The sequence below is a fragment of the Ahaetulla prasina genome, chromosome 9 (assembly GCF_028640845.1).
Source record: "Ahaetulla prasina isolate Xishuangbanna chromosome 9, ASM2864084v1, whole genome shotgun sequence".
NCBI lineage: Eukaryota > Metazoa > Chordata > Lepidosauria > Squamata > Colubridae > Ahaetulla > Ahaetulla prasina.
In genome coordinates, this window is record NC_080547.1 from 12761187 (window position 1) to 12779514 (window position 18328).

Genomic DNA, 18328 nt, shown 5'->3' on the forward strand with positions numbered 1-18328 from the left:
TTAGAATGTGCTATATTTTAATGCCTCGTACAGAATTAAAAGCCGTCAGAGAAGACATTGAAATTAGAATTATCAACATTTGGCATGTATATAATGGAACATGCAAAAGCAAAGTTAAATGAAAGCACCTAACAATATGTATCCCAAATCTGTTGTGTTTTTTTTTTACTAGTCTCATACATCCTCTTTAAATTGTAGCTGCTAGACTTGATAGGATCTTTTATTGCTTTTACTGCTTTTTAACATAGTAAACACTGAGTGGAGCTTTCTTTCACTTCTCCTCCTCAGAGTCCTCGCAGTGTCTTGAAAGAGCACAGCTATCTGGATGACAGCCCAGAGAAGACTGAGACTCATGAAACAGTAAGAGTACCATGACAATTCAGATAAAAAATTCTGCACTAGCCACGGACAAGCTTTGTATCCTTTCTTCCTCTTTCTCTTCTTGAGGTGCCACTGGATTTTTGACCTTGTAGATACATGCTCAACTTTTAATTAGTTTTTTTTAATATAAATTTAGACTGCTCAGAGATTTTAGAAATCCACATTGCTTGTTTCTTCTTGATTGGATACTTCCTTCTGTTAATATTTTGTAGTTGGCAGTGCAACTTTCCCATTACAATTTATGGAGAATGGCTCCTTGACATTTGCTTATCTGCAGGCATTTTCAGGTTCTGTTTCTAGCACTTCTGTCCCTGGTGACAAAGCTGGGAGAGATGTCTGCCTCTTACCCTCCATAGGGTCTCCCAGTCTGTTCATTTTAAGTGTACGTGAGAGATAGAATAATGCTCTTAGTCTGTATGTACACTTGACAAGCAACTATTCCATTATATCTGTGATCTGAGTTCCTAACTTGGTAGGCAGGCAGGCATTTTTAAAACAATGCACAAAGTTTTTCAGGCTCCAATTCAGGGGTGTCCAACCTTGGCAGCACAGCTGGCTGGGGAATTCTGGGAGTTGAAGTCCACAAGTCTTAAAAGTTGCCAAGGTTGGAAATCCCTGCTCTAATCTATTTTCTCTGGAGTGCCCTTGACCTGAAGAGGTGAAGGCAGTAGCCATGCTCAACTAGTTCTGCCTTGACATTACGGAAGCAACTGTGTATCTTTCCTCTGAGGAAAGAGAACCCGCAATCCTGGAGGCTTTAAAGACATGCAGATACTGACCTCACAGCATTATGTCAAGAAGCAACAGTTGTAATAGAAACACGGCATGTAATTCTGTCTTGAGAACATTCATGGAACAGGCCTTTTAGCTCAATTTTTCACCTTCTAAAAGTCCACCACGTCTGGCCAAAATCTAGTGGCAGAACACCCGTTTTTCTTCAGCAAAGAAAGTTTGTTTTTCCCATGGTTCTGCATTTTGTTGGGGAGGGTTTATTACTGGACTGGCATGGCGGTGTTCCACATACCAGTTTTTAATTTACTTAGCAGATGTGTATCCTGTTTTCCAAAGTCCTCAAAATCAGATGACAATGTTTATAAGCGTATAACAGATTCAGCAAGAATCACACACTGCAAACACAACAAAGCAGCCAGCTCCATTAAAACGGGACCTGACATCTGACTTTTTTTCTTCCTTACAGGGCAGTTTGGGTTAATGGCTCCACGGTAGGGAGGGAGCAATCCAGCTGGAAAGGATGTAGGCCCCCAGTGTTTTCTTTGCCTCCTCCCTCCCTCAAATTCCACTGCCTTTTTTCCCCCCCTTTCTGCACTCTACACTCCTCCATATAACAGTACTTCAGTGAAAGTACCAGCTTCTGTAGTGGCTCAAATATTTGGTTTAAGGGCAGGCTGTGCAGCTGTTTAACAAAAGCTATCTTTACTTTCAGCAGCTGGTTGCGTCATTTGGTTTAATGAACAATAGCAGTATATATAGAAGACTTCATTTTTATTTGATCGGATTATTTTATATAGGTGCTCACAATATGTACAATGTATTGGAACCAAGAAGTATAATGCATATCCACACACACACACAAAAATTCCTATGATTTCTAAAAAAAATATATCTTTTTTTTCCCTTTCTAGTGTATAGAGCTGTCAGGGGAAAATGCCCTTGTAATATTCACACACACTGAAATAGAAACTACACTGATTTCTTTTCTCTGACCATGCCAGGATTCTCCATCCAGCCTTGGAAGCCCTTCCTCTCGTGTGGCACCTCCAATCATAGGAGCAGAAGATGATGACTTCGATGGTGAACAAGAACAGGTAGGATCTTAGCCTGCCAACCATCACTGCAAAGCTGTCGTGTGATTATTTTCTTCAGCTTAATTTATCTGACCTTACTACCACTATTGCCACCACCACTCACCCCAAAATTTGGATAGAGCAAGGATAGTGTCAAAATGGCGGCCTGCGGGCCAGATGCGTCACGCGTAGGCCACACCCGCCCCAGCTCCGCGAATGGGAAAAGTCACGAAACGTTACATGACGGCAACATGATGCAGCGAGTTTGACACTGGTAGGATAGAGGATTCATTTTAAGGAAGTTCTGTTGACATTCGTTGAAAGATATACTGATACGTTTCCAGTAACAACTTCAATTTTCTAAAGGATTTGTGAAAGCAGTTTTGTGTACTCATTTGTAATCTTAGTACTTTACACTGATTACAAAGTATAAGTATGTAATTATAAGATTTATAAATAAAAAGTACCTTACCTTAGTTTACTACCTAAACTGTCTTATCTGGTTTGAATTTTGGCGGCAGCATATAAGAACTCCTTTCTCATTATATATGCTTTTGGTTCGCTGGAGATTCATAAGGGAGTCTCAGGGAAAGAGGTTTGTAGTTTAAAAATATCAAAGATGCATATTAGGATGAAAATAATAGGATGAAGGTTTTATGTTGAGTTTATGATGGAAGAAATATGAGTGCTCATTCTGAAAATCTCCATGTTTCTCTACAGATCAACGGGCAATGTAGCTGTTTCCAGAATATTGAGTTACTGAAATCACGACCCGCTCACCTGGCTGTCTTTTTGCATCACGTTATTTCCCAGTTTGACCCGGCTTCTTTGGTAAGATGCCAGTTTACAACCCATTTCTGTATTACGGATCAGATGGGTTTGAATTCCCACTCAGCCTAAATATATCTTTCCCCATTTGTCACCTCCCAGCTGTGTTGAACCAATTCCAATTACACCTCAGCCCCTACAATCTGTCAGGCAATTCAGCAGATGTGGAGGGTATCAGTTTGAGGAAGGCTGATATCGATTTGAGTGGGGGATAACTCTGTTTTATTCTGATACTGTAAATGTTGTGCAAAGCTTGGTCACAGAAGTGAATGCCCAAGGGAAAAATGTCATTTTCTAACCCTTTGAGAAGAGTTCATCCCTGTGAAAACTCTCTCTAATACCCGAAAGAAACATTTGTAGGTAGAATTAAGTTTTCACTCAGTTTTTATCATTTACTGTATTCTCGTTTTCTGTTCATGTAGCTCTGTTACCTGTTTGCGGACCTGTACAAACAAACAAATTCCAAAGAGACTCGCCGAGTGTTTGCTGAATTTAATCAATTTTTTCTGGATCGAGCTGCAGTAAGTTCCAAACACATACAGAAAAGCTACAGAATGCACATTCTTATTTTACTCTTCTGTTCCTTGTTTTGATGGGCTTGGAGCCTTTGAAATTAGATCATCCGCAGTGCTTTGTAACTCATTTTTTGGGGGGGACCAAATCACTCATGTTTTGAAGGTAGATTACATTTTATTTTCACATCCAGAGAAATGGGATACAGGTAATCCTTGACTTTAACCAAACTCATTTAATGACCGTTTGAAGTTACCATGGTACTGGAAAAAGTGACTTATGACCTGTTTTCACACTTATGACTATTGCAACATCCCCATGGCCTCATGATCAAAAACTGGACGCTTAACAACTGGCATGTACTTAATGACAGTTGCACTGTCCTGGGGTCATGTGATCACCATTTTTAACCTTCCCAGCTGTCTTCTAAGAGGCAAAAAGTGAAGGAAGCAGGATTTGCTTAATGGCCACATGATTCACTAAACAACCTCAGTGATTCGCTTAGCAACTGTGACAAAAAAAGGTCATTAAATGGGACAACTCACTTAAGAACTGCCTTGCCTGACAGTGGAAATTTTGGGCTCAATTATGGACGTAAGTCAAGGACTACCTATATGGGAAAAGGTTCTAGGTGTGTTACTATGTATGTACATGAATCTTGGAATGATGTACACTCAGTGGATATCAGGAGGTAGGAGTATATTAATTCTCAGAATTAGAGAAAGGAAGAATTTTCCTTACGTTTTAACCTTTCATTTCTGCAGAATCTAAAAGTCCCAGTTCCAGATGAAATTGCAAGTGATTTAGGTAAGATTATTGAAAATAATCTAGATAAGATTGTTTTAGAACTTGGACATGTAATGCTTTTTGAGAAATTCCGATAAATTTTGTATCCATGTAAGCATTTTTTGATATCAACAGGTGTAACTTGGGAGGCAGGAAAAATTGTATTAGCAATAGTCCTTAAGACTTATAAAGCACTTTACAGTGCTTTTACAGCCCTTTCTAAGCGTCAGAGTCAGCATATTTGCCCCCAACAATCCAGGTCCTCATTTTACCCACCTCGGAAGGATGGAAGGCTGAGTCAACCTTGAGCCTGGTGAGATTCGAACTGCCAAACAGCTGGCAGCCAGTGATCAGCAGAAGTAGCCTGCAGTACTGCACTCTAACCACTGCACCAGTGCTGTATTTGAGTAACATCAGCCCCAGTGGGGAGATAAAGCTTCCAATCTTTAGACAGAAAAAAAATCTGTGCTGCAGAAGTAAAGGGAAAAAATAAATAAAATAAAACTCAGCTAAATACTTGGTTCTGAATAAAATGGATTTCCCCCTTTATCTGCAGAAAAGAGAAGGCTGGAATTAATTCCTGAAGAATTGCACCGCCACTGTATTCAAGCTATGCAAGAAAAAGTGTTTCTCGAAGTACAAAAGCACCTTGAAGATTTTAGGTACATGTTGTTTATTGGTTGAATTTTGTGCAAACTTTGAAGTTTAGTTATTGTTTATTTGTAGTGTTTTAGGGAATACTTCCTGCAAAGTATCCATCTTCATATTGAGGATTTGGGTTGTTGTTTTTTTTGGGAAATTAATCTAAGTCAGTACATGCTGCAGTCTTAAATGTAGTCAGGCTTTGAAGCACCGAAACTCAGATTATGTGACTATAGGGGTACTACAGTGGCTGTTACTTTGAGGACTGGTTCATCCTAACTTCAGTCACTGAACAAATAGTTATTAAGTGAGAACTGCCTGTCTTCTTTACACATAATGCATAATGTGTTCTTTTTAACTGATTGGATTCATTGAGGTCTCAAAGGCGTATTTAAGAAAAGCCTGCTGCATCGGTGGCCCACTTGAAGGTGAGCCCCCCTGGCTTCCCTTCTTGTGTCCACAAGGGTTTCTCGCTCTTTATTCTGTGCCTTTAGACAGAAACGCAGCATGGGTCTCACGCTGGCAGAAGGAGAGCTGACCAGGCTGGATGCAGAACGTGTTCGGGACCGGATGACCTTAGAGAAGGAGAGAGCGTGCGCAGAGCAAATCCTGACTAAAATTGAAGACGTGCTGTAAGTATGCCTGAGGCAGACACAACCTTCTAGCTGTCCTGTGCAGAGGAGGGAACTTGGTGAGGAAAGAAATTACAGCATCTTTCCTCAGAGATGAAATTGATAATAGGTAGATGCTGCCCTCAGATCATTGCGTTCTGTTGTAGCTGTTAGTCCGGCTCTTAAAAATGGAGCTGGGGCCCAGCAATATTTAATTATTTCTGCTGATGAATTGTCATAAAGCAGAGCCTATCTTTTGCAGAGGAAAAGAGGGCTTGACAAACCCTAGGATTAGAGGTATGACTGTTAATTACACCTAAGCGCTGGTAGTTGCATTCACGTGCAAGATATACCTTAGATTATCCAATCTTGGTTCCTTTTTGTCACGACCTGAGACTTCTTGCTGACAACTTTCAACAACAAAATGTAGAATTTATATGCACTCTACCTCTGATAGCTGTTCCATTTATCATTTAACCCCCTGGCCATATCACTATATTAGTATAACAGTTTGGGTTGAAGGACAAGCCAGTCTTTGCCAGTCTAAATGAAAGTGAATATTGAACATTGAAACTGTCATTTTTTAAATTAATTTCTGCCTCTTTCTTCTGCAGGATGTCATCTCAGCCTATAGAAGAGGATAAGAGGTAATTAAACCCTGGTTATAATCACACTAAATTTTTCCATTCTGGTTTATTATATGTGCTGAACTGGTGGAGTCCTCTGTTGGCTGTTTAGGCAAATTACAGTTACTTTCTGTGTATTCTTCTCTCTTAACACTCTTTTACACCAATACATTATAATCCGACAGGACTTCGGTCTATATAATAACAGGCAAGGGACCTTTCACAGCCATTTTATCCCACATCCAACTTTAAGAGAAATGGCAGTGACTGAATTTAAAACTACATACCTCCCTGCAGTTTGGGCTTACGAGTATTATAATTGCTAGCATTCAATGAAGTTGTAGTTCAATACTTTTTGGATCACATTTTCTTTCAATTATCATTAATTCCTACTTAAATCAACAATTTCAGGATAATAACGGTGTTGATTATTTCACTAATAATAGAAATAATCATTTGTAGGCAGCTCTTCATATCTTCCTATGGGTCGTAACAATATAAATTGCTGTCAGTGTCAGAAAAATATATTGCAAAAGAGGGAAGCCCATCATTGAAGTAACTTGACGTTGTTTTCCCGTTCTTCTGTTTGGTCTCATCTACAGTTCAGCTATACAGTATGTTGTTCTCACCTACATGAAGCACCTTGGTGTACGTGTTAAAGAACCCCGGAACCTCGACCAAAAACGGGGACGGATTGGATTCCTGCCAAAGATAAAGGTAAGGTGGATACCTTTTAAAAACCAGAATCTCTGCCCAGGTGCCTGTTTGGCAAATTGATATGTAGCCATTTGAATAACTTGCTGTTAGCAAAGCACAACGGTGGTGTTAAGTAGCACCGTGTGTCTCGGACACTTTGCGCCTTCTGCAAAAGCCTTTTTCCTTCAATAGAAGGAAAATTTTATCTAGTAGAGAATAAGAGTTTCTGAATCTGATGTTGGACGACAGAGTGAATCCTATGTACAGCCACTTTAATTAGCCACATTGGTAGAGAATCAGAATTAAGCCTTATGTACATCTTCATTGCGTGGACTGAAAGTGCATTAGGTCTTGTACCAGAAACTGAATTCCTTACGAGCAGTCGCAAAAGAGTGAAAAGTGCCCGTTTTGAAACTTAATTAAGGACATCTATACAACATTGTAAAGCAGCTCCCTTTTAATAGGGTCAGCTGAGGGAATTTCAGTGAATTGTTCCCTTTCATTGGAACTGTGCAGTTTTCTGCTTTGAGCACTAAACCAGGGGTCTCCATCCTTGGCAACTTTAAGACTTGTGGACTTCAACTATCAGAGTTCCTCAGCCAGCAAAGCTGCCAAAGATGGAGACCTCTGCACTAAACTTTCTAAGAGACCATGCATCTACTTGCGTTGGTCTCTTGTTAGTCTTCACACAACCGTTTGTTTCCATCTTGAAGGTGTAAGATCATTGGGTAAATCTGAATTGCGAAATAACTAAAACTTTCCTTTTAAATCGAACTATGTCCAACCCAGGGCCAAAGGCTGCATGCCGTTTGGACAGCTAGCGATGTGACCGACAGGATCGTAAACCTTTAACGTTGTTATATGATTCTTAGCGATGATAATAATACACATTAATTATTATTTTTTTTACATGTGGCCCAAGACAATTCCTTTTCACTCAGTGTGGCCTAGGCAAGCCAAAAAGCTGGACGCCCATGTTTTAAATGATTTCACGAGAAGACAGTTTTGACCACAATTATTTCTTTGGTTCTTTTTCAACTGCAGCAAAGTATGAAGAAAGATAAGGAAGGGGATGAAAAGAAGAGGAGAGTCTTCTCAAATATCCTGGGACCTCCAAGGAGGCCGAGCCGCCATGACAGTTATGCAAGTATGTCAGCTGAAGATAGGCGTATTTTGTTCTCCTAGTTAATTTGATCATAGTGTCCTGAAGCTAGACTACAGTGGATGTATTTTTCAGATTTCAGTGTAGAGTAAATTTTCTGCATTGCTGATTGCTCCTTATTCACCCAGTAGGCAGAGCCATGGAGATACAAAAACTACGCCATCCAAAGCACTTATCTTCCTCGTCTTCGGTCAGCCCGGAACCGCCAGATGTGGTCAAGTTGCGTCAAAGTGGGATCAGTGATGGCATGGATTCAGCCTTCCAGCCTGCTAACTTGGTATCTCCAGCAGTTTCCGGAACGTTCCCATCTCAGGAAGGGAGCAAAGATGGCGAAACGGGTAAATTGACATCATTGTCAAAAACTGCAGTACAGTCTCTCTTCACTTTCCAGTTGCAAGGGAAAAACTATTCCATTGTCATGGAGGACACTGTCATTTTATAGGTTTCTGACTGCTGAAAGGCCACTTATCTCATTCGAGAGATGATGTGGTCCTAGGAAAAATAGGTGGAGAAATAGTGGGGAAGACTTTAGAAAGCGGGTGGCTTTAGATGTTTAATACAGCTCTGCCTTACTGATTTGTTGTGTACTTATATTTAGGGCCAAAACAAGTTGGAGAAGCAATTAATCCTGGTGATTCTGTGGACGGCACACCTTGTACACCTAGCGTCATATTTGATTTCCCATCTCCTCCCCTGGATCATTTGCAAGAAGAAGAAGGAGAAGTTGATAGGCAAGTCTTAGCTTCAAACTTAAGCCATAATTTAGAGATACGAGAATTAAGTATGGCATATCTTTTTAGGACAACAGAGTTGACAGCCTAGATGTTCAATTCAATTGTCGACCGCTGTTTCTAGTTTTTTATTACTCTGCTCCTCATTGGTATGAATTTTATCTTGAACTACTATTGAACTCTCTGTCTAAAGTGATCAATTTTTTAAAAAATCACTTTCTCAAGTAACGTTTTCATAAAAGTTTGGTTTTCTTTCTAGGTTAGGAGAATCAGGGACTCCAAAACCTTTCCGCAAGTGAGTACAAATATACATGTGCTTAAAATAGATTTGGCAAGTTTTTTATATTAGTCTGACTATAATGGAAGAAAGAAAAGGCCCATAAACTATCAGCATCTTTATTGACTTTGGATAGAGACAACTAGAAATCTAAATACATTCATATAAAGTTTTCCCGTGAAACCTAGATATGGTATAGAGCAGGGGTCCCCAAACTTGGCAACTTTAAGGCTTGCGGACTTCAACTCCCAGCAAAACTGGCTGAGGAATTCTGGGAATTGAAGTCCACAAGTCTTCAAGTTGCCAAGTTTGGAGACCCCTGGTATAGAGCAAGCAGATCCTCATTAAAATTTAATTAGCTGTTATGTTGTCTTTGGGAAATGTGCCTTTCCCCTTTTCGCTGAGCTACAACCATGTGGCTCTCTCCACCTAAAATATAAAAAGAAAATACTGAGGATACGATACAAAGCTTGATTAGACATCATTTCTAACCCTAAGGCAAGCATGAGTCACCAAGGACCCAGGCTACATTATTATTCCTTTGTTTTTCTTACTCTTCCCACAAAGGGCCTTGCTAAAGTTAAAGAGGCCTCTTTCCTTTCCCTCTTCCTAGGGTGGACAGTGTGAGTGCTGGGGATGTCCACAGTGAAGATGAGCTCTTCGATTTCGACATGGAGACCGACCAGCCCAACTGGCAGCAGCTGGTGAGCCGTGAAGTGTTGCTTGGCTTGAAACCATCTGAAATTAAACGCCAGGAAGTGATTAATGGTGAGTTTATGGAGGAGGGAGAGGGGGGAAGAGAACCAGAGGAATTCTGTGCTTGGTTGTTCTATGTTTTCTGTAGCCGAGGTGCTGTGTCCACCCTCAAAATTGCAACGTTGGCTTTCAGTCACATTGTCCAGAGGAAGATTCCTAGGAAGATGAGTAAGGGAGGTTGGCCTGCCATAGCTCTGAAGGCAGCGCCAATTGTGACATATTTGGGGCAGCTAGAGTATGTCATTTGGATTATTCTTTATCTAAAAGAGTTTGTTTCTTCTATGGTTCAGCAATTGTCACCTTCAGGGAATACCTCCTAATATTATTCTGAAGGTGTTCTTTCTTTATCTGCACATTCTTCATCTAATCTCCTCTCTCCCTTACGAAGATTATCACAATCACTCTTTCTTTGTTGCCCTTCTTTCCAGAATTATTCTACACTGAACGTGCTCATGTCCGTAAGCTGAAAGTCCTGGATCACTTGTTCTATCAGCGTGTGTCTCGCGAAGGGATTCTGACAGCTCCTGACCTGCGGAAAATATTTTCGAACCTGGAGGATATCCTCCAGCTTCATAGTGAGTGAGGCTGCCTGACTGCTGGGTTAATAAAGCAGTTATCCGAGTGACTAACCCAGAAGGTTTCACCCAGAAGGAGGGGGTCACATCTAAGGCATGAGGGGCTGCCTGGGGTTTGAGGGCCTCAGATGGTGGTGCATAGCTGTGTTTGTATGTGTGAGAAAGGGTTCTGTTAGGCCACTAGAGTAGAGCAATGCTTGAATATGTGCTTACTACAAGCTTCTTATCCTGTCTCAGACTTTAACTTAATTCACTGTGTGAGTCAATCGCTTATAAAAGCTATTGGACAAAAAGGGTGTATATGAAATAGAGGAGGAGGAGGAGGAGGAGGAAGATTTTATGGGGCTGATTATTTTTGATTCCTCATAAATATTTTCCAAGAAAATAACCCTGCAGAAGACTGTTCCCTTCTACCACACTAAACAGCAACACAACTTAATACATATTGCGTTGTATTATATTATAGCATTCTATCCTGGTCGAATTGTTAAAATTCCAGGCTAGAAATCAGGAGACAGAGTTTTATCCTGCCTTAGGCATGAAAGCCAGCTGGTTGTCTTTGGGGCAGTCATTTTCTCAGCTCGCAATGTCAGGTTCGCCTGCCAAGCTGATCAGTCAATTTCTGTCCCAACCAATGAATCAACCAAATGTTGTTCTGAAAACAAAGGGGACCCTGCATTGCAGAAAAATGCAGGAAGAAAAACAAAACCACTCAGAAGTTGATCCTGAAATAACCATGGGGTGGTTAAGTATGATTGGTTTCAGGCAATTGCTTTGGTTTTTCCCAAATCTCTCTCCTTCTTTCTTTTTCTTTGCTACTTAGCTGGACTGAATGAGCAGATGAAAGCAGTGAGGAAAAGAAACGAGACATCTGTAATTGATCAAATTGGAGAAGATTTGTTAACTTGGGTAAACTAAATGTTTGTGTGTGTACATATGAGAAACAACACAAGCTTAGGGGGCTTTTCCCCCCCTGAGAATTGAAATGTTTGAGAAATAAAAGATCAGCTGAGCAACAAATGCTTATCTTGTCTAGAAATCTATTATCTAACTTCCATTCTGAGAGAATTCTATAAAAGGGGCAGTATTAAAATAGGAAGGTTGAGCAGCATGAGGCATGTATTTGCTTCTGCTAAGAAATATCTAGCAGAGTGATTTTCTTATATAATTAACATGTGAATAAGATAATTTAGCTTAAAGGTCACTATACCTCCTAAAGAAAAAAGAGGATTTCTTATCCTCTAAAAGTTGTTCACAAAGTCAAGAGAGTGCAAAACTTGGAAGTGATAGGAAGACTAAGTTATTAAGGATCTTGGAGAGTTTCAGGCTATAACTTCTCACTTTAGGCTTTCGGAGTCAAGTAAGAACATTTTAATAAGGGACGTGGTGGCTCAGTGGCTAAGACGCTGAGCTTGTTGATCGAAAGGTCGGCAGTTCGAATCCCTCGTGCTGTGTAACGGGGTGAGCTCCTGTTACCTGTCCCAGCTTCTGCCAACCTAGCAGTTCGAAAGCACGTAAAAAATGCAAGTAGAAAAATAGGGGCCACCTTTGGTGGGAAGGTAACAGCTTTCCATGCACCTTTGGCCTTTAGTCATGTCGGCCACATGACCACGGAGACGTCTTTGGACAGTCCTGGCTCTTCGGCTTTGAAATGGAGATGAGCAGCGCCCCCTAGAGTCAGGAACGACTAGCACATATGTGGGAGGGGAACCTTTACCCAAGAACATTTAAAATACAAAAGTGCAGCAAGTATTAATGCATTCATCAAGACATTGAAGAATTAATCAGGATTCACTAAAAATGAGGCTTGCTGGTATTTGGTAGCAATATATTTTATGATAATTATCATTTAATCTTGAGAGTTGTACATTAAAGTTGGTAATAGGAACCCCTATTTTCCAAAGTTTGTGTAGAAGAATAGAAAGAAAGAGGTACATGGATCTTCCCATGAGCTAATACAGAAACATGTTTTGTCCCCAGGCATTCATTCATCTGCTGTATAAATAATTGTTCATGTTAGCATTATACCTGCAGTTCATTATTTACATTTTTTTTTACCTTTTGCACCTGTGGATTCTCATCCCAGTTCAGTGGAGCAGGCGAGGAGAAATTGAAGCAAGCCACGGCTACCTTCTGTAGCAACCAACCTTTTGCTCTTGAGGTGATCAAGTCACGGCAAAAGAAGGACTCTCGCTTCCAGACTTTTGTCCAGGTAAATATTTGGGGGTTTGGCATCTAGATGATCCTTGCTTTAGGACTGCTGGAGATTGGGGATGAGGACAAAGCCATCCATTCGTTCGTTCATTCATTCATTCATTCATTCATTCATTCATTCATTCATTCAACTTACATGCTGCCTTTCGCAGCTCAAGGCAGCCCTAGATGACTTATAATAATTAAAATTATACTTTTTTATACAGGTAATCCTTACAGCTGTTCATTTAGTGACCGTTCAACGTTACAATGGCCCTGAAAAAAAGTGACTTATGACCATTTTTCACACTTACGACCATTGCAGCATCCCCATGATCATGTGATCAGAATTCAGACACTTGGCAACAGACTCATATTTATGAGGGTTGCAGTGTCCCTGGATCATGTAATCACTTTTTGCAACCTTCTGACAACGTCCCTAGGGAAACCAGATTCACTAAACAACCATATTACTAACTTAAGAACAACAGTGATTCACTTCACAATTGTGTCAAAAAAAAAGTTGTAAAATGGCACAAAACTCACTTAACAAATGTCTTGCTTAGCCACAGAAATTTTGGGCTCAATTGTGATTGTAAGTTGAGGACCACCTGTAATTTATAAATTAGAACTGTACTTGATCTGTTCGGGCATGAGCTATTTTTTTGCTATGAATCTTCAATATACCAATCCAGCGAAGGTGGCATTTGCTCCATTTCAGATAGCCCCCCACCCCCTTTAGTTCAGCTCTGTGATGAGCTGGTATCTCATTCAGATTCATGTTAGCTTCATGAGCTTTCTGGGAGTCAGTTTATAGGCTGGAAGACAACCTCTCACATCTAGGCCTCTGCAGGAATAGCTCTCCATTTCCAAAGTTGAGCTTTTTAAAAGAAAAAGGAAAGAAACCTTACTGAGGCTGTGTCCTGATTTTTAAAAAAAAAAACCCGAAGGAGAGAAAAAAATGTCAAGTATCTCACTTGATTTATGAAAGATCTTTGCTAATTTTCTTGGCTCGGTGGCTGGGATTCTAAAATATTATGTACTCTTTACACGAGGCAAAAAACTAAGCTACCGTCTCCCGTGAGCCTGTGACTGAGATTGATTGCTGGTCATATTAAGTCTGAAATAATGAGCCGCGGAAGCTGTTCCCAGATTTCACGCTGGACCTTTCCTCTAATTGCCTACTAAAATAGGATTGTTTGCATTTCTGCTTAATCTTGGTTGTTCCTTAACTTGTATTTTCTAGCCTGAAACGTGAACCGCTAAAACGTTTATAGAGCAATATCAATTCAGGTAATTATGGTCTTAATAAAAATTAGAAATGCACTTCCACTTTTTCCATTTAGGAAGCTGAGAGCAATCCGCTGTGTCGCCGATTACAGCTAAAAGATATCATTCCCACTGAGATGCAACGGCTCACCAAGTATCCCCTCTTGCTGGATAATATTGCAAAGTACTCAGGTACCACATAGCCCATTTTGTTTGTGGCTGGATTGGGATGTGGCAGTTACAGAGAGCAGTTTGGGTTCAAAATGAAATTCAAATTAACAAATTCTGTTGAAAAATAATTTGTCCTCATTTCAGTACTGCTTCATCTTTCTGAAATTCCCTTATTCTTCTCCAGATGAAGGAGCAAAGTGATGAGTCAGTGATTAAAAAAATTAGATTGTTAATTATGAGAGTATTCATTTTTGCCATTCCTCTCTTTTTGCACTCTTATTACCTACAACATTAATGCATGAATTTCACAAAGCATTGATACAAAGTTCAGCTTCCTAACTTGCTTTTTAAAAGAAGCTTCAAAATGTGGGGCGTTCACCTTTTGCCTTAACCGTTTTGTCTTGGTAGACAAAAGAATGCATTTTGTCTTGAGAATGAGTATGTGTGTGCAGTTATGTGTTTCATTGTTATGGTTTCACATTTCACCCGTTCCGTTTTTTAGAGCAACCTTTAGAGAAGGAAAAAGTGAAGAAAGCAGCAGATCATTGTCGGCAGATTCTCAATTTTGTGAACCAAGCTGTCAAAGAAGCCGAGAACAAGCAGGTAAGAAGAGGCAGGTGTAACTCAGTTTTCAAAAACTGAAGGGGATTAATGGCTGCAAAGGAGGGGTGTTTATGGTTTTATAAATGAGAAGGCGTCTCTGTCTATGCTTCGTTTTAAATGGATCCCAGAGTGACTAATTGTTGCTTGCCTTCAACTGACTTCAGTTTGTCTTTTCTCAACAGCATTTGGAGGACTACCAGCGGCGGCTTGATTTGTCCTACCTGAAGCAGGTGGAGGGCCCTTTGCTGGATGAATTCAGGGTGAGTGGAAGAAAGAAGAGAGGGATCCTGAAATCTGATAAATGTACTTTGTCATTCTTTTTGCTTCTGTTTCTATCCAATTTTATTGCCTCCGGTATTTGGACTTTAAAATGCTGCAAAGCAAAAAAAAAAAAAAAAAAGGAGAATTTTACATATCTCACCATATTTGGGGCCAGTTCTGCTCAGGAAACAGACGGACCTGGATTTACCAGCAAGTTGGATCAGGCTATATAAAATGAGAATTGTTGTCTAGAAAGGGAGGCTTGAAAGAGAAATATGAGGTCTCTTCTTGTCCCTCTCCTCAGGTTAGAATTCTTTGGTGCAAAATGACCTCCCTATGATAATTACTGTATTTTTCGGAGTATAAGACATTCCGGACTATAAGACGCACCTTTTTTGATGAGGAAAAGAAGAAAAAGAAATCTGCCTCTACCTCCCAGCAATTTTGCCTCTTTGCAGCAAACAGCCTGCTTTACTTTCATTTTTGTCTTCAGCATAGCTTGCTTAGCACAAGAAAAAAAAATCTGCTCCCAGCAATTTACCTCCTTGCAGCAAGCAGCAGAGGCCCCCTCAGCAATAGGCCATGGCCATCCCTGCAGCCTGAAACAGCTGAGAGTCCGGAGGCTGATCCAATGGACAATCAACTTGTGCTAATTAGGCTGTGCTGAAGCTGAAATGGGCTGTTTGTTCTTGCTGCTTTCTGCAAGGAGGTAAATTCCTGAGAGGCAGAGGCCAAAGGGTGGGGCCCAGTGGATGGGCGGGGCCACATTTGGTATATAAGACGCACCCAAATTTTCACCCACTTTTGGGGGGAAAGGGTGCATCATACTCCGAAAAATACAGTACCAAGTGAACTAATCAGAATCACTCTGCCTTTTTCTATGAACAAATAAGATGACGAACAGATATTAAAAGATATCTGATATTGGTTCCTCAAATTTGCAATGGTGGTCCTTCTGATAAATATTTTGAATTTTACAAGCAGTGACTAGAAAAGTAATTACAACACTAAAACACCTAGTAGGAAGTAAAATATAATAAAAGCAGCAAAACACCAAGAACTTATCAATCAAAATGGATAATTATTATTTTTTTTGCTCTTTTTTGATAGAATTTAGATCTAACGAAGAAGAAAATGATTCATGAAGGGCCTCTGACTTGGAAGGTGAATCGTGACAAAACTATTGGTACGTTGTTACCTGTTCTTTTCATTGAGACTTGTAGGACATCAGGGGAAATTACACGAGGATGATATGTAATTTCCTTAGAGCTAATTAAGCAATGAGTATTTTGAAATGAGTTGGAAGATAATAAAGACCACAGCAGTTTTCAAGCTGGTTCTCAGAATTACAGATGGGTCTAAAATGCTTTGTATGCCTGGCTGAGAAATTTTATGGCTTATTATTGCTTCTGCTTGGGGTGCAGCCTTTGATAACTACAAGGTAGAAATAATAGCCCATTTCCGTTTTTCTCCTACCACTGCAGATCTCTATACATTGCTCTTGGAAGATATTCTGGTATTGTTGCAGAAGCAAGATGACAGACTGGTGTTGAGATGTCACAGCAAGATCCTGGCTAATACAGCTGATAGCAAGCACACATTTAGCCCTGTTATTAAATTAAACACCGTCTTGGTTCGCCAAGTGGCTACAGGTTAGTAGGGCTGAGAAGGTTAAGCGGTTCTAACACTGTTTCGGGGAAAAAAAGGGGTTCTGTCTAATCTAATCATTACCCTTGGGTCTAAGGATGGGATTCAGGGAAGAATAGCAGGTTGAAAACCTTTGCTCATTAAGAAGAACCTTGACGCTTCTCTCAAGCAGCTAGCTGACCCTCAATTTTCCAACAGAACGCTCTCTGAGCAGTTGAGTCGAAATTGGAACTTTTCAGGCTGTATGATGTCATGATGATGTCTGGTCGATCCAGAGATGTGTATGCTCCAGTAACAGCCTCATATCAGTGGGTGGAGATAATATAATGGACTGCTGTTTCCATCCCCTGAATGGAAGGGAGCATATCAGGCCAAGTATCTGTTACCAGTAAAGGAAAATATTTGTAGCTCAGGGTTGAAATGAGGGTCATCGGTGTTCTCTCTGAGCTTGGTTGTTTTCTTGTAGACATTTCATTACCCAAACTAGGTAACATCAGAACACTGATAATATTATCTGGTTTGGGGTAATGAAACCCAAGGACAGCCCCCCCCCCAAGTGTCTGTTAATTGAAGTTGAAACACAAATAGGTAACACAACAAAACAATGGTTCAACCCATACACACAGGGCTGCAAACAGGGCTATAGGAAAATCTATGTAGTTTGGTTACCATCTTGTTGGTTATCTGTATCTTCAGTCTGCTGCACTTCAGATTTTTCTGGGGAAAAGGTCCTAGGAGGGTAATATTCTTGTGGCATTCTGCTACCCAGCAGATTTATACTTGATAGAAGGAGCCCTGTGTGAACCCAGTTAAATAAAAGTGCCTGCCAGAATTGATACTCTTAAAAAGCTGGCTTTTAGTCTCTAACCTTCATTTAAGTATATATATTCCTAATTGCTCTCCTTTATAAGGACCCAGTTTGGGAAAAGAGCCTAATTAGGTTCCATACAGAAGTCGTATAATTGATTTCCCAGCAAATAGCCTAATAGATGCTGTAATTAAACCTCTGATCTGCGAGAGGTAAAGTGTGAGAATTGCTGCTGCATTCCTTTGGGCTAAGATTGAAGCAATGGCTAATTTCAGCTATTTGGTTTTTAGTGGATTAAAACATAATCAGTCTTAGATATTTGAAGAACTTAATTTATATTAGTAGCATCCATAAGGAGCTCTCATATTGACTAGTGACAAAAATGGAAGGACTAACTTTTTCATAGAACTTTATACGAATAGAAGTGAACTGTACTGCCCTTCCTATTCACTTGTTCGACGATCCTTCATCAAAATGGCCCACGTCAGTCATGCTACACCTGTGCTAGTGTTTACTCGACCAAGGATTGATGCAGGAAATACAACATTAAGTGTCACACTTGAGCAAAGAAGTATATTGAAGGAATATAGAGCTACATAACTTCTTCCCAATTTAAGAAACCAGAATTAAAAAAAAAACCAGGATTATTAAACTTAAATTAATTAGTTGAATAGTTACGGCAGAGGTCCTCAAACTTGGCAACTTTAAGACTTGTGGACTTCAACACTCAGAATTCTCCAGCCAGCATAGCTGGCTGGAGAATTCTGGGAGTTGAAGTCCACAAGACTTAAAGCTGCCAAGTTTGAGGACCTCTGAGTTATGGCATGGCTGCTTTTCTGTGTGGAATTATTTCTTGTAACCTATCTATACTATATTCTTGAGTGAAGTGAATAGGTTACATGACATTTCTTACATTTCTTTATCTGCATATTTTACCCGGTGGATAAGAACTAGTTAAGAGCATTTTACTAAACAGTCTGGACACGC

At 40.1% G+C, this 18328-nt stretch overlaps 1 protein-coding gene across 6 annotated transcripts in view; it reads left to right on the top strand.

Annotated features, from left to right (window-relative positions):
* ARHGEF12 (Rho guanine nucleotide exchange factor 12) overlaps positions 1–18328 on the top strand; it is a 69382-nt gene that overhangs the window by 39581 nt on the left and 11473 nt on the right. For 5 of the 6 annotated variants that reach the window (XR_009156506.1, XM_058194780.1, XM_058194779.1 and 2 more), the window contains 22 exons: positions 289–360; positions 2115–2207; positions 2907–3017; positions 3437–3535; positions 4292–4334; positions 4870–4975; positions 5450–5587; positions 6181–6213; positions 6795–6909; positions 7933–8035; positions 8179–8388; positions 8649–8781; positions 9041–9076; positions 9672–9826; positions 10243–10389; positions 11213–11298; positions 12476–12601; positions 13929–14043; positions 14525–14625; positions 14808–14885; positions 15997–16072; positions 16371–16538. Coding sequence is in view for 5 of the 6 variants with exons in the window: in XM_058194780.1 (XP_058050763.1) it covers positions 289–360; positions 2115–2207; positions 2907–3017; positions 3437–3535; positions 4292–4334; positions 4870–4975; positions 5450–5587; positions 6181–6213; positions 6795–6909; positions 7933–8035; positions 8179–8388; positions 8649–8781; positions 9041–9076; positions 9672–9826; positions 10243–10389; positions 11213–11298; positions 12476–12601; positions 13929–14043; positions 14525–14625; positions 14808–14885; positions 15997–16072; positions 16371–16538 (2344 nt within the window). In the remaining variant the exon portion in view is untranslated. The remainder of the gene's footprint in view (positions 1–288; positions 361–2114; positions 2208–2906; positions 3018–3436; positions 3536–4291; positions 4335–4869; positions 4976–5449; positions 5588–6180; positions 6214–6794; positions 6910–7932; positions 8036–8178; positions 8389–8648; positions 8782–9040; positions 9077–9671; positions 9827–10242; positions 10390–11212; positions 11299–12475; positions 12602–13928; positions 14044–14524; positions 14626–14807; positions 14886–15996; positions 16073–16370; positions 16539–18328) is intronic. The other variant, XM_058194777.1, reaches the window with a different exon arrangement.